General features: G+C 55.0%; 4 protein-coding genes across 4 annotated transcripts; 2 read left to right on the top strand and 2 right to left on the bottom strand.

The window, feature by feature from the left end:
* Positions 1-1,050: 1,050 nt before the first annotated feature.
* Positions 1,051-1,638, top strand: CGGC5_v007657 (uncharacterized protein; the record flags this gene model as incomplete). The annotated part of the gene is made up of 1 exon (XM_032025015.1): positions 1,051-1,638. The coding sequence occupies one exon, from the start codon at positions 1,051-1,053 to the stop codon at positions 1,636-1,638; it is 588 nt and encodes a 195-aa protein (XP_031878361.1).
* A 221-nt stretch (positions 1,639-1,859) lies between these two features.
* Positions 1,860-3,706, bottom strand: CGGC5_v007658 (uncharacterized protein; the record flags this gene model as incomplete). Its single annotated transcript, XM_032025014.1, has 3 exons — positions 1,860-2,699; positions 2,747-3,266; positions 3,324-3,706. The coding sequence occupies 3 exons, from the start codon at positions 3,704-3,706 to the stop codon at positions 1,860-1,862; spliced, it is 1,743 nt and encodes a 580-aa protein (XP_031878389.1).
* A 655-nt stretch (positions 3,707-4,361) lies between these two features.
* Positions 4,362-6,724, bottom strand: CGGC5_v007659 (putative actin-related protein 8; the record flags this gene model as incomplete). Its single annotated transcript, XM_032025013.1, has 3 exons — positions 4,362-6,483; positions 6,552-6,630; positions 6,685-6,724. 3 exons carry the CDS (start codon positions 6,722-6,724, stop codon positions 4,362-4,364), a joined length of 2,241 nt encoding a protein of 746 aa, XP_031878386.1.
* A 1,713-nt stretch (positions 6,725-8,437) lies between these two features.
* CGGC5_v007660 (uncharacterized protein) lies at positions 8,438-9,229 on the top strand (the record flags this gene model as incomplete). Its single annotated transcript, XM_032025012.1, has 1 exon — positions 8,438-9,229. The coding sequence occupies one exon, from the start codon at positions 8,438-8,440 to the stop codon at positions 9,227-9,229; it is 792 nt and encodes a 263-aa protein (XP_031878383.1).
* Between the last annotated feature and the right edge of the window lie 3,561 nt (positions 9,230-12,790).

Genomic DNA, 12,790 nt, shown 5'->3' on the forward strand with positions numbered 1-12,790 from the left:
TGAGGATGTCTGGAATTGATCCGGATTCTCGGGAGGGGAATCTTTGGAGTCGATCAGAATTCTCTTGAGAGCTATGTCTGGAATTGATCGGCATTCTCGCGCGGAAGATGTCTGTTTTATCTGGTTGTGCATTCGTTGGTGAAAACGTGCTGTTCAGCCAGTGCATTCAAATGTATTTGGTTGCTGAACAAACCGAGATTACATTAACAAAGAAACCCGACTCCTTCTGCGTATGATCCGTGCCTTCTGAAGTCTGCCGCCTATCTTTCCTGCGCTCCAGCGACTACTTTTCCTGTGATTATCTTATATACTGTTTACTTTACCTTACACACTGCTTACTGTACCGCCGTCGTCGCCGCTATTATTATTACTTCTACCATCGTCATCTATCATCGCTACCTTATCTCTCTACTTTTTCAGCGTCTTCAATGGGAGTAGTCAAGTACACAGGTAATGTAGCCGGTCTCAAATTTTGGGCACCTTGCGTGTACGCCAATGGGAAAGCTCTCGAGAGGAAGCGCAACATCGTCATAATTTCCTGGCTTCTGTCAGAACCAGGTTGTGATCTCATCTTTTCATCGACAATGGAGAGCACGAAACCAGCAAACAAAACTTCTGTTCATGGCCGCCGTCAAGAAAACTTTCATCTGGCCTAGACCAACAACACATGCCGAAGCTTTAGGCGTTGGCAACAAGACCGCCTGAACAATACTCAGCAACCAAGCGACCCAAGGCCCCGAGGTCCCAAAACCCGACCTCTTTTTCAACTGGCCATCAAGGCACAAAGCGAGCATTTGTTTAGCGGAACAAAGGGCTAGGACAATGTGTGATCCATCTCAAAGATTGCGAAACACACTCGGAGTCTCTGCAATGGGATTGTCCTCATCCTTTAATTAGGCCCACGAGAGGTCAGCCAGCCCCTTTCCCATAGAAAACCGAATCAAGTGAAATTGTATAAGATCATCTCCAGATTCCTGCTTCACATTCCAAATTACCAAGCGACTCCAGTCGAGAAAATCAGTCAAGTCACCTGTCGAGATCACCAGCAGAATGCCTCTCCGAAAACAACCTCCTGCCGGACACCCGTCTGTTCTGCAAACAGTCCCTACCAAGTGCCCCTACTGCATCGACAGCAGAGCTGCCCGGAAGCAAGACGGCTTCCGCACTCGCTTCAAGCGCCTGTTCAAGCGCAGCAGCCAGTCGGTCTGTCACGCATGTGGCCAGTCAGGACGTCAGATGCTCGAATTCCACGAGGTAAACTACACCAGCGAGAGCACCGCTGCTAACTCTACTGAAACGCAGCCTGTTGGCCCCTGGAACGAGACATTGGAAGAAGCCTGGGAGGATGATGCCCCGAGTGATTTGAACGTTGATCTCCAGGGCGTCGAGGCGCTTCCCTCTCAGCGACGCACGAGCTTGGATCCGAAGCTGGTGAATGACTGGTTTCTTGACCAGTGGTGCGTGGTGCGTAAAGACAGATTCTTCAAGCGATGGGAGCGATGGTCTTACCGGAAGCTGCGGCGATCGGCTCGTAGACCCCGTCGAGCTCGATACAACCTGACTTCTACACCCCTAGAGGACATCCCCGAAGATGCTGAGCCGTTATTGTTACCGCGTCCACGCATGCCCCTCGACTAAGTATCTGAGCTGGGGATTCCTAGGATGCTTTGGAGACAAGTTTTGTTTCATAGTTGTGGGCGGGCTGAACGTTACAAGACTGTAAGCTGAAAAAGGTGAGTAGGCAGACTGTCACATGTAAGAGAAGATTCAAGAGTAGGACCGCAATAGGTAGTTCTGCGCTAAAGATAATCAAGATCGGTGTAAGTTAAGTATGTTCCCGTGTTTGTTGATATGTATCATTACTGTCTGTCTCTGTAAAGACGAGCAGCATCAATGCCCAAGCTAGCAAGGAGAAGGATGGCGTTGAAGGACGCCATCATGTAGAACGGCGCACCGTTGGATACGGCATCGAACATGAAGCCGCCCAGCTTGGTGAGAAGCAAGATTGCAGCCCCGCCGAACCAGGAGTACATACCGGCGATGGAGCCCTTGAGTCGCACTCGCGACACGGCGTCCACGCTGGCATTGTGTTGCAGTAGTGGCGCAGCTTCTGTGGGCGTTTCCATAGCTTCCGCGGAGTCCTCAACTGTGTCAATCTGCTGAGACTTGGGAATATCAGCGGTCAGCACGCCGCGGCCGAGGGAGCCCAGACTGCAGACGATCGCTCCAATCTGGCTAACGCCGATGAGTATTACAATAAGGAAGACAACAGGGCTGCCACCTCGACCGTCGACGTCCTTGTATTCCGGGCTGGGTAGCTGAGGGAAGGCGATGTAACCGACGATTCCGAAAGTGGTAGCGATGATGATGGGGACATTGAAGCGGCCACGCCTTCTGTTAAGGTAGCCGAAAACAGGGGCCGCGAAAAGACCAAGTAGCTGCGCCACGCCTGATAGGATAGATGCCAGGAGATAGGCCGCTCTGCACTCCTTCTTCAGTTCGGGGTTTGGATCATTCGGAGATCCATGGCAAAAGCCGTTGCCGATGAAGAAGGTGTTAATGTACAGAGGAAGGAAAAGGGAAATTGCAACTGTCGAGGCGCGGGCTACGAAGCCACCCAAATACCCGAGGGCAATTTGGGAATCGGTGAAGCCCAGGGTAATAGAGTCTCGGAGGAGACGGAAGTAAGGCAGAACCTTCTGTTGGTTGTTAGGTGTGGTCCCAAATTTGGAGCAAGTTGACATACCGGCCGGTGCGGGTGGTCTGATCCATCTTCGTTGGAATCATCCTCAGAGCTCGTGTTCGCTTTGAGTCCCAACAAGACGTTCCAACCCTTGCCTTCCTCGCCCTTTAGGTTTCTCAGCCCAAAGAAGACAAAGATTGCCACCACGAATGCGACAATTCCCACGACATAAAAGCTCTCTTCGACAGCCTTGCCCGGGGTTACGCCGTCAACTTCGCCGAAACGAGCGGGAAGCGGCAGGAACAGGGAGAGCGCAACCAGCGCGCCGCATCCCGTGAACAGTCCGACGTAGCCTGCGAGAGCCGACGGTTTGCCAGCCTTCGCCTCATCCAAATCGTTCCCTGTCGCGGCTTGTCCGTTTCCTCCGATGCGGTACCGCGCTGGGGTGATGGTCATGTCGGACTCGAGGGACATGGCGATGCTGTGTCGGGGGTTGTTGACCGGCTTCGCGACATTCGCGGAGCCGCCAGACTTGTCGTTATCATCTGTCAGAGACGGCAAAATCGCTGTAACCATAGTCGCCCTGAAAAGCTCCGTCAGTCCACCTTTCCAACCTTTGACCTCGGTTGAAGCTACTTACGCGGCAGTCGCGCCGAGAGCGAAGAAGATGCGCGCCAGAAGCAGCTGCGGATAGATGTTGCGCGCCTGAACGAACAGCATCAAGGCCGCGCCGATGATGGCATACCCGATTACAGCCACCCATCTTACACCGAGCCGATCCGAGACGAGGCCCCAAACCGGACATGCGACGAGTGCGACGAGCTCATCGACGAAGCCGAGGGTACCGACGATGTCGCCCACGCCGTCCTTGACGCCAATTAAGTCGGTAATGACAAACGATATGCTGCTGTTGAGGAAAACGAGAAAGGAAATGGAGAAGAGAGAGATTCCGAGTAGGTACGTCACTGCTTGCAGTGTAGTAGTCGCCTCGGAGAAGGGCAGGTAACGGGACAAGACGGCCATGGTGAAAGTCGCTGAAAGTGGTGTTGTGCTGAGCAATTGAGGGTGTTCTCCTTTTTGCCGCAGACCACCGTCCGGTCCGAAGCTTACATCTCGCGGTGGGCGGTGCGAGATGGCGAGGAAAGGGTTGGGGAGAAGGTTGTTTTTGTTTGTTGTTGTTCACAAGGGAGAGAGAGTTAAGGTGGGTGGGTAGCTGCGCTTGCGGGTGCGGGACAGGTGAGCATCTTACACCTAAGGTCCCTGCTTCCCGGGCGAGCCGCCTTACATAAGCCCGCACATGGAACTCTCACCGTACCCATCTTATTACGCACTCGACCGGACACCCGCTGGAGCTCGGAGTCCTGAATCGCCGACAGCGGCTACGGCACTTAGACATCGCTAGCATGCTGACTGATGGTATAGTGCGACAACGGACTTTTGTGTTTTGACGTCTGACCCGTTGCTTGCGATAGCCGGGCATTGTATCTGATTTGCCACAGAACTTACCCCAAGCTGTGGCTCCCTTATAATTCATTACTACGCCCAACGCCTACGGTGCAGGCAATCTTCGACACCTTGCCTCCGAAAATGCCAGTAATTGACTAAACCTGCTGGATCCCTGACTCCGTTGCTGTTCCAAACCGTTCCTTTTATCACGGCGCATCCGTCCTTAACCCATCTACCAAGCCCAGAGCACCTTGTGATGTAGCACACGAGCTCCAAGTCGCTCAAACTCGAACGGAGTGACCCAAGAATCGTTGGCGGGGAGCTTGGCAAAGACACTGGCCCCCTTCCAAGTGACAACCTGCTCATCCATGTCTCTGGCACTCCTGCTGACGAGGATGCGGTCGAAAAGGTCAGGCCTTCGTGCCTTGAGCTTTTCCTCCAGGACTACGGTGAACTGTGGCGTTTTGGAACCTCCGCCGATGACCATGATACTGCCAAGGTAGTCTCGCAGCTTCTTGTCGTCACCCTTTGCGGCATTGTTAATGCTCGTAAGAATGGCAATGTCAAGCGGCGCATGTGGCAGAACAGCATCGCGTTCAACGGCCTGCGCCTTCGCGCTGCGCGCCGCTGAATCAACAAACATGCCGGCCGGTGGTTGCGGCGCCACAGTACCATTCGGTCCTGGGGTACCGCCATTTCGTACAGGCGGAGCAGGACTACCTCCGTTGGCACCCTCTTTGTTGGCTCCGAAAATGAACGGTGCTGATACAGGGGTGCTGATTCCTTCCGGGGCGGGCGACGGGGCATTAGAGCCTGACGGCGTGCCGTTAATGCCATTGTCGCGCTTGAGGAAGTCGAACGGCTGCAGCTTCTCCTTGACAGGCGTGGAAACATCGGGTTGGGACTGAGTGAAGCCGTTCGTTGGCGCTGCGTTCAACGATGGCTTGACATGAGCGAGGATCGCAAATTGTGCCGCAGATGTTGGGTCATCCGGAATATCAACGTCATAAGCGTTGTAGGACCTGTCAATGAGCTTGCGCCTGCTCCTCAGCTTCGTGCTGTTGTCGAAGATGGATGGGTCGTAGAAGCCCATGGGGGCGAGAATGACTTCGTCGTATGTCTTGAATTGGTATTTGTGCGTGGGCTGATTCGGGGCTCGCAAGTGGAACTGGTATAGTTGAACCGAGATGTCTGCTTGCGACATGGTGCAGTGCTTAATCTTGAGCTCTTCGGCCAACTGGAAGTCATATCTTCTTCGCAAGTTGATATCCTGGTAAGGGAAGTTGTCGTACAGAAGCATCTTGACGAATGTCTCCGTTACGTCCCAACCGCCGTATTTCATGTTGATGCGGGAGTCTTCCACGCAAAGACCGTCTTCGACACACGTAATTGAGGTCTTTTGGGCTCCAACGTCGACGACACAGGCCTGTGTATATCCGGCGCCAAAGGTAGCGGCCATACTCTCCTGGATGAAGCAGATGCGGTTGAACTCGAACCAGGTCATGCAAGACCTGAGCACCTGCTCGACATACTTCTTGTCGTAGAGGTCAGGTATAACAAAGACGCAGCTGTACTGTCTCCACGTGCTGTTCTTGGTGAGTCCAAGTTCCTGTCTGATAGCCTTGTCTAGCAGAGTCTCGAAATCGTCGAACAGATGTTCCGCGTTAGTGTAGTCGTCTTCGTTGAGAACTCCGTGTTGTAATGGCCACCACAGCTTGAACTTCGGCTGAGAGTCGTCTGGCACTCTCTGCGCCTGATTTCCGATGAAGCAGGAGGCAGAAGACTTGGGGTCTTCCAGGTCGTTGACATCGGTCCAGTCGATTTGCAAGGGGTCGTTATGTGTTTGGATAATTTCAGGCTCGGTACGGCGATTGTAATTCAACACCAATTCCTTTGAGTTTGGCAAGACCTTGCGCTTGTTTGCGCGCATGTCGAGTTTGAGATCGTTGCTCATCTTCGCGTACTTCTTGGACCACTCTTCCCCGTATTGTTGGTCTTGTGTCTTCGCTTCGAACTGTCGTCGGGGAAGCGCCTCGTGCATCTCAGCCTCGGTTTGAGGAAACTTGGTCGCAAGTGTCATCGGGATCGATTTGGGAAGAGCATCGCTGGCGAAACCAATGCGGAGGTTCTGGCTGCCGGGATGGATGACGATGACCTTAGAGGGATCCAAGCCTACGGCAGCATCGCCGGGCGCCTCCTCAGGTTGAAGCTCGGGAATGACGAGGGGTACCTCAGCGCGACCGCTTTGAGCAAGAGCGCGGTCTCTATCCTTCGCTGCCTGCACGATTCTATCGCGAGTGGCATCGCCCTGGAGTCGCAGAGCAAGAATCTGATCATCGCGCTTCATATAATCCCTGCCGTTCAAGTATGTATCAGCATCGATGCGCCTGGCGCTGGAATCGTGGTTCAGGAATGGACGTACGTGTAATAGTTCTTCTGGTTGATGGGCGTGACATCTGGCCAGCTTGTCTGCTTCATGCCATTGTCGGTTCTCTCCAGGCCTGCGCGTTGCGGTCAGCTTCAATGCTTCGAACAGACGGATCGAGGCTACTCACCCTCCCGAAGGAGAACCCTCTCACTGACTTTCCCTACCATCTTTTGATGTTTCCCCTAACGTCTGGAGCCAGATAGGGAGTTGACGCTGCTGACATGAACTCCAATTGGGGGAACAGTTCCAAATCGCCAGCCTCAGGGATTCGCGACTCTCAGCCTGCCGCAGCTACCAACCATCGTGCTCTGGAGAGCCAGCCCGCTGGCCTGTGCTTAGGGAGCTAGATCAAACTGGGTATAGCGTATCTCTGTCTCGGATGAATGTTTCCCCTGGTCCGCCAGCCCTGGATGACTTACATAATCATCAGACGAACCAGTCGGGACCGAGGAAGGCTTTTGAGTCTCCGAATCTACCATGAGTATACGCAGTACGGCTGCTCTTCCTCAGACAATACCCGCCAGTCTTCCGCACAGATCTTTGTCAAACCCACAGGAATGAGGCATCAACACATTGCATTGCGTGCCTCCACATTCAGTCAACTCTACGGCAGAAGCGGAGCTCTTGGCACGGCTCGCGAAATTCACAGTGGCGGCGACTCGAATGGCTACGGCTTCACGACAACCAGCGAGTGATCCTTGTGGTGTCGCTGCATGGCGTGCACAGCTGGACACAGTTGAGATCAAGACGAGAATGACACGATTCCGCTCCTTCCCTACCTCAGTTGGGTAGGGAAAGAAGCTTAGTTTTTGGCGACTCAACGCGGTCCAAGCACCTCCCGGGAGAAGGCCGTCTTGCGGCTTCAGTTGGGCAGCAAACCATTGGTCATGAGCTTCACTTCTGGCCACCTGGTTCGGCCTTGGATGCGTATCTGGCCTGCCCGCTGCATGCTTTGCAGCTTAAGTTGACTGTTGCTTGTTTGCATTGAGCAGCGACCGAGTGGATGAACTTGACACAACAGCTCCCGCCGAATCAAAGTGCAAACGAGAAACCTCGTGGCCAGCATGTCCCGGGAACTCTCGGTGGGAGCTCCGTCCACCTCCAAGTTTGCCAGCGTGCAAGTGCACCAGGCCGGTCTGTTGAGGTGAGTGATTTTGAGGAAGATAGAGACACCTCACATCCAACATTTCCATATCCCGTCTTGGGCATGATGACCTTGTCAAGGTGACAATCAGCAGCTGCCTTTCTGGTACTCTAGCGCCTGAAGTCTGCGGGCCTCTGTTTATGCCGCTATCTCTTTTGTTGTTGGTTGTTGTCTGCCATCGTCGTTGCCGTCGTTCAGCGCCCCATGCTCCCCGAAGCAACTTCCTTCTCCGGACATGACAACAAGCCAACCTTCCCGAGGCAGGAACAGGTCACGGCCCCGACCCCGAGGCAGATACCGCCCAGGACTCCAGGAGCTTGCGTGCCACCGAGGTAAGGTACGAAGCAAGCCGCAGGTGCTGCCCGGGTGCCTTGCAGCTCAGGTCTGCTGCTGCCTTCACCGGCGGCAGTTGGGGGAAGAGGGTGGCCGGTTGGGTCAGGTGACAACGCCCCAACCGCCAGAGCAATGACGTCGTCACGTAAGGTTTCGCCTGCCACAGAGGAAACCACACAGCGTGCCACGTCTGCTTCATGACTCCGAGCCGATTTCAGAGACACATTGTGCAAGGACGGTCGTGATCTCGCTGAAGCCAGCAACTTAAACCCTCCTTGACACTCTCACGCGCCATTCTGTGTCTTCACGCTGTAGTACCTCCCACACCCGCACTCACGCCCAAGACCAACCCCACAGCTTCGTTCCTCTCACACCTTGGCCAAGAGGTCAACCATCACCAGCTATGCCTCCCATCCAAATCCACAGCGAAAGCCCAATCAACGCCTCCAAGGCTTCGGGACCGACTCTGCAGACCGAGGCGGCACAGGCCAACAACGCCAGCGCCGACAACGCCAACGGCATCTCCAATAACGCTGCTGGACTATCCCAAGGTCAAGTCGGCGCAACCCCATCAACCACCCGCCAGCAGCCATACCCGCCGGCACAGCCTGGTGCCGCCCCATCTCTCCCTGTTCAGACAGCGTCGGCGCAAGCATATCCCATCCCGCGGCCAACTCCAACTACCACCACGGATGATGTCAACCATCCGCCGCCGCCCCAGCCAGGTGCAGTTCCTGTCCCCGTGGCAGCCAACAAGTCGACCCTGCCTCCGCCTCCGAAGGCGGGCGAGGCCTACCAACCTCCAGCCCCGACGCCCGCAACTCAGGCCACCGTTCCTTACCCTCCTCAGATGGCCATTCCTCCTCCGACCATGTCTGCCCAGCGAGGGTCTTCCACGTCTACCACCGCTGCTAATGGACCTCAGATGACTGGTCCGCGACCCATCCCGCTAGGAGTCGATCCTGCTTCTAGCCTTGAACACCCGCCAGGATACCAGCAAAACGTTGGTGCGTCTGAATTCTCCAGCCACCAGCGAGCTGCTCACAATGCCGCGGTAGCATCGGCGGCGGAGAGAGGTTCCCTTGCCCAGTCGGACGAAGGTGTCTGGGACACGGCAAAGAAGTGGGCTGCTGCTGCTGGCGGTTCACTGGCCGCAGCGGAGCAAGAGGTTTGGCGAAGAATCAATAAAGACTAGAACAGCACTTACGGGCTGAATGTTAATCAATGCCTCTTTGTCAAATAGGAGGATGTCGCTTTCTCGGTCTGACAGTCGTCATGTTGTGAAACTGACCAAGAATCGCTTTCAAGGCTAGCAATCGGCCACTGCCACCGCACTTCAATCTGCTCGCCCAGGTACGGCGGTATAGCTGGCGGTATCTTGTCAGTCGCCAACACCCAGCATCAGATGCCTAGCCATGTGGCCCTCATCCCTAGTCACGAACGCTCCAGGTTGATCCATCATAGGCTCTCGCATCAACTTTAGCGCCTCGTCGCTCGCTCACCTTCGCTACGAAGTCTTTCTAAACCCACTTTGAGGTGGTTCTACCGAAGTTCCTTTTTACCCTCAAACCCCGATACCAGCCTAGGTCACGATCTGGCGAGAGCGCGTCCAAGAGTGAAAAGCCGCGTAAACTATAGCATCCGCGGCAGGCTATTTGCGGCTCCTATTCCTTGCGTCAAGTTACACTAATACGATGCGCAGCCAGGGGAGACTTCTAATCCTGTCGAGCCAGTCATTTCCCACCGTCCCGTGAGGGCGTCGGCCTGGCTCGGACTATGGTAAACATCAAACACATCAGTTGATAAAACGTCTACTAACATAGCGCACCACAGAGTTCATCGCTACCCTGTTTGGCCCCTTTCTCCTGGCGGCTGTCGATGGGATCTTGTCAGCCTCCCCCATTGATCCGCCTGATGTAGGCTGCCCACTATCGAGCCGACTCGACAAGCAATCGACGGCGGGGAAGGGTCGCGTCATCATTGGTCTGTGATCTCCATAAGAGCCGATTTATAGACAGCGGCCACGGCTGGAGAGTTGGCGTAATTTCCCAAAACGTCCGAGGTTGTCATGCAAGCAACACGGCCAGTCCCTGTCAGCGGCCAGCCCGCCAGACCCACAGAACAACTCATCGAAGGCTCGGTAGAAGCTAACCAGCGGAGACCGCAAGCTGAGGGAGGCCACCGGCGCGAGACGTGGTATTCTCGCACAGACGAAGAGGTCAAGGCAAGACCTGCCGAGCAGCTTTCCCACCTACGAATCTGATCTATCGAGAGGATTGTGTCGTCAAACTTATCTCGTGGCGTGTGACGGCGTCTAGACGGAAGTCCGCGACCGATATCCTGAGTAGGAAAGCTACGCTAAGTTTCACTAACGCTGGACAACACACAGAGCCCTATGAGAGAGTTTTTGACGGATTGAAGATGTGCGTGGTTAGCGCCACCTCAGTTCTCGCAGTGGCTTGTTTGTCGCCAACGGATAGGCTCAACAAGCTTTAACAACATACGGATTGTTCCTGTTGGTGACGATGGAGGACGGGAACCACTTTACGCGTGTACATTCCGTGGGATAGCGGCCCCCGAGGCGTGAAGCCGCGCCCGCTATCCAGGATGTGATGGCGGGAGCCGACGAACCTCATAGGCTAGTGACTTCTGGCATTTGTCAGGGTGCCCATGTCCGCCAGAGCTATAGCGGATTTGTATTATATGCCAAACGACACTCCACCAACGACCCAGGCACACAAATGGAAGCCAGAGCCTGGAGGCATTAACATGACGCGTGTTATTGCCGCCAAGTGGCTGGTCGGTCGCTGAATGATTGGGCTTTTTCTGGCAGTTTTCTCTGTTTTTAGGAGAGGAAGTTGCTTTTTCCCGATGGGTTGATGATGTCGACTTTCAGCCAGTTTTCAGCTTTCGAATGTGGCTCCGGACAACTAGCCCACATGGGCCCATCGTGGCACAATTCTGGATCAGTACAGAGTAGACGAGGGGGCGAATCACATTGTGCGGAAGACGAGGTGGCCGCGGCTCGCCTCAGGCGCGTCAAGGGACGGGAACGCGGGGCTTCGGCGAAGGAGGAGGAGGGGGAGGGGGAGGGGTAACCAGTCGCGAGGCCGGATTCGTTGGATCGTCACCACGAGTGAACCCTCCTGGCGCAAGAGCCAAACCGGACCAGCTGGCCTCCACGGAAGAGGAAGGTTAAGGTTGCGACGACAACGAGGTGGTGAATAAGCAGCCGGAGGACACGATCTAGAGGACAGCTGGCTTCTTGGTTAGAGAATCCGGTTTGATGTCGACCTTGGGGTGCCGTCTGGAACTGGCCAGTTGCGGACCAGTCTCACGTCTCATACAAGAGCCCCAAACGCCAGAAGGTGTGCGGGGTAGTATTTGATTTACTCACGCCGCAGACCGATCTTGATTTGAATTCGGGCCAAGGACTTGAGTTTTTCTGGCAGCATCTGCGAAGGCGGATAAGATGGAGATGAACGCACACAGGCTCACGACGGCAAGATTGGACCAGACCAACTGACGGCTTAGAGGGTGTTTGGATAGTAGCTCTGGCGGCCACTGCGAGACTCGATATGCGAGCGAGACCGAAGATATTGTTAGTCCATACGCATTTGAGGCTAGCAGCTGCAGGCTAGACAGGCGCAAGGCCTTCTGGGCCTACATGTAGACAGGTGGGACGGAGTGATGAGGTGAAGCTTAGGCTACCACATGCATTGCGGGAGTCTAGGAGGTGAGCTGACTGTCACTGAGCCGAGTTCTGGCTCACTTATGAGTTATTGGGTGGCCAGAAGATGACTGAGAATGACAGGCAAAAACACACACATCCCATAAAGTACGGATACTTCACCCGGTATAGCACCAGCCAGACAACAGAGGGCGACAGCGCACCGGAGCGATTAGTTGGACGGCAGAAGGAAAGAATAGCGCGCGGGATGAGTGAGTGATGGCGACGGCAAAGACTCGGCGGACTAGGGTCAACGGTCAACCCAGTCGAAGGGTTGAAGCGAGACAAGGGTGTGTTGTTCTGCGACAGATCTGAGACAGCCCGAGCCCCTGCAAGCCCCCTGGCACTGCCCCCGCGTCCTCGATGGACTTGCAGACCTGCAGTAGGCTGGACCCAAATCCAGCGAGTCACGGCGCGAGTCAGCGGGTACTGGACAGGACTCGACACGCTGTACAGGACCAGGGAGAAAGAGGAAAAGAAAAAACAGTAGGGAGAGGTTCCACTATCAGGGCCTAGGAAAGTCTTCCGTACGGGTCGGCCACAGGCTCCATTGTCTCCGTCACGACTGGTTCATGGCCATGGTCGTGTGAAGAACAGCACTGTGGAAGAAGTGGAATCAGGACCGCGGCGACGCCTGGACCTGCCCGAGTCGACTGGAGTCGACAAGACTCAGTGGACTGGACTACTTTGCAGTAGGCCGGGTGGAAAGGATGGACGAGGAGGAGATGCCAAGGGTCCGAAGACGAGGCGAGCAAGTCTCGGATGAGGCACGTCAAGATCATCAACATAGTTGGGACTTGTGCAAAAGATGAGAGCAGCGATTTGGGAGTGGCATCGAGGAACTGCACGAGATCGATTGACTTGTCCAATGCAGGTGTACAGTGTAGGCAGAGTCGATGACAGAGTCAAGGCACACACAAGACAAGACGCACGGCAAGCCGAAGTCGAGCGACGAGGTGCAGTCGCGATGACTGAGGCCGTGTTGGTCACTGTCGGGAGGTGTCAGACGGAGGAGGTACATGGGGT

Source organism: Colletotrichum fructicola (genome assembly GCF_000319635.2).
Source record: "Colletotrichum fructicola Nara gc5 chromosome Unknown KSG_Nara_v1_contig04, whole genome shotgun sequence".
Taxonomy (NCBI): Eukaryota; Fungi; Ascomycota; class Sordariomycetes; order Glomerellales; family Glomerellaceae; genus Colletotrichum; species Colletotrichum fructicola.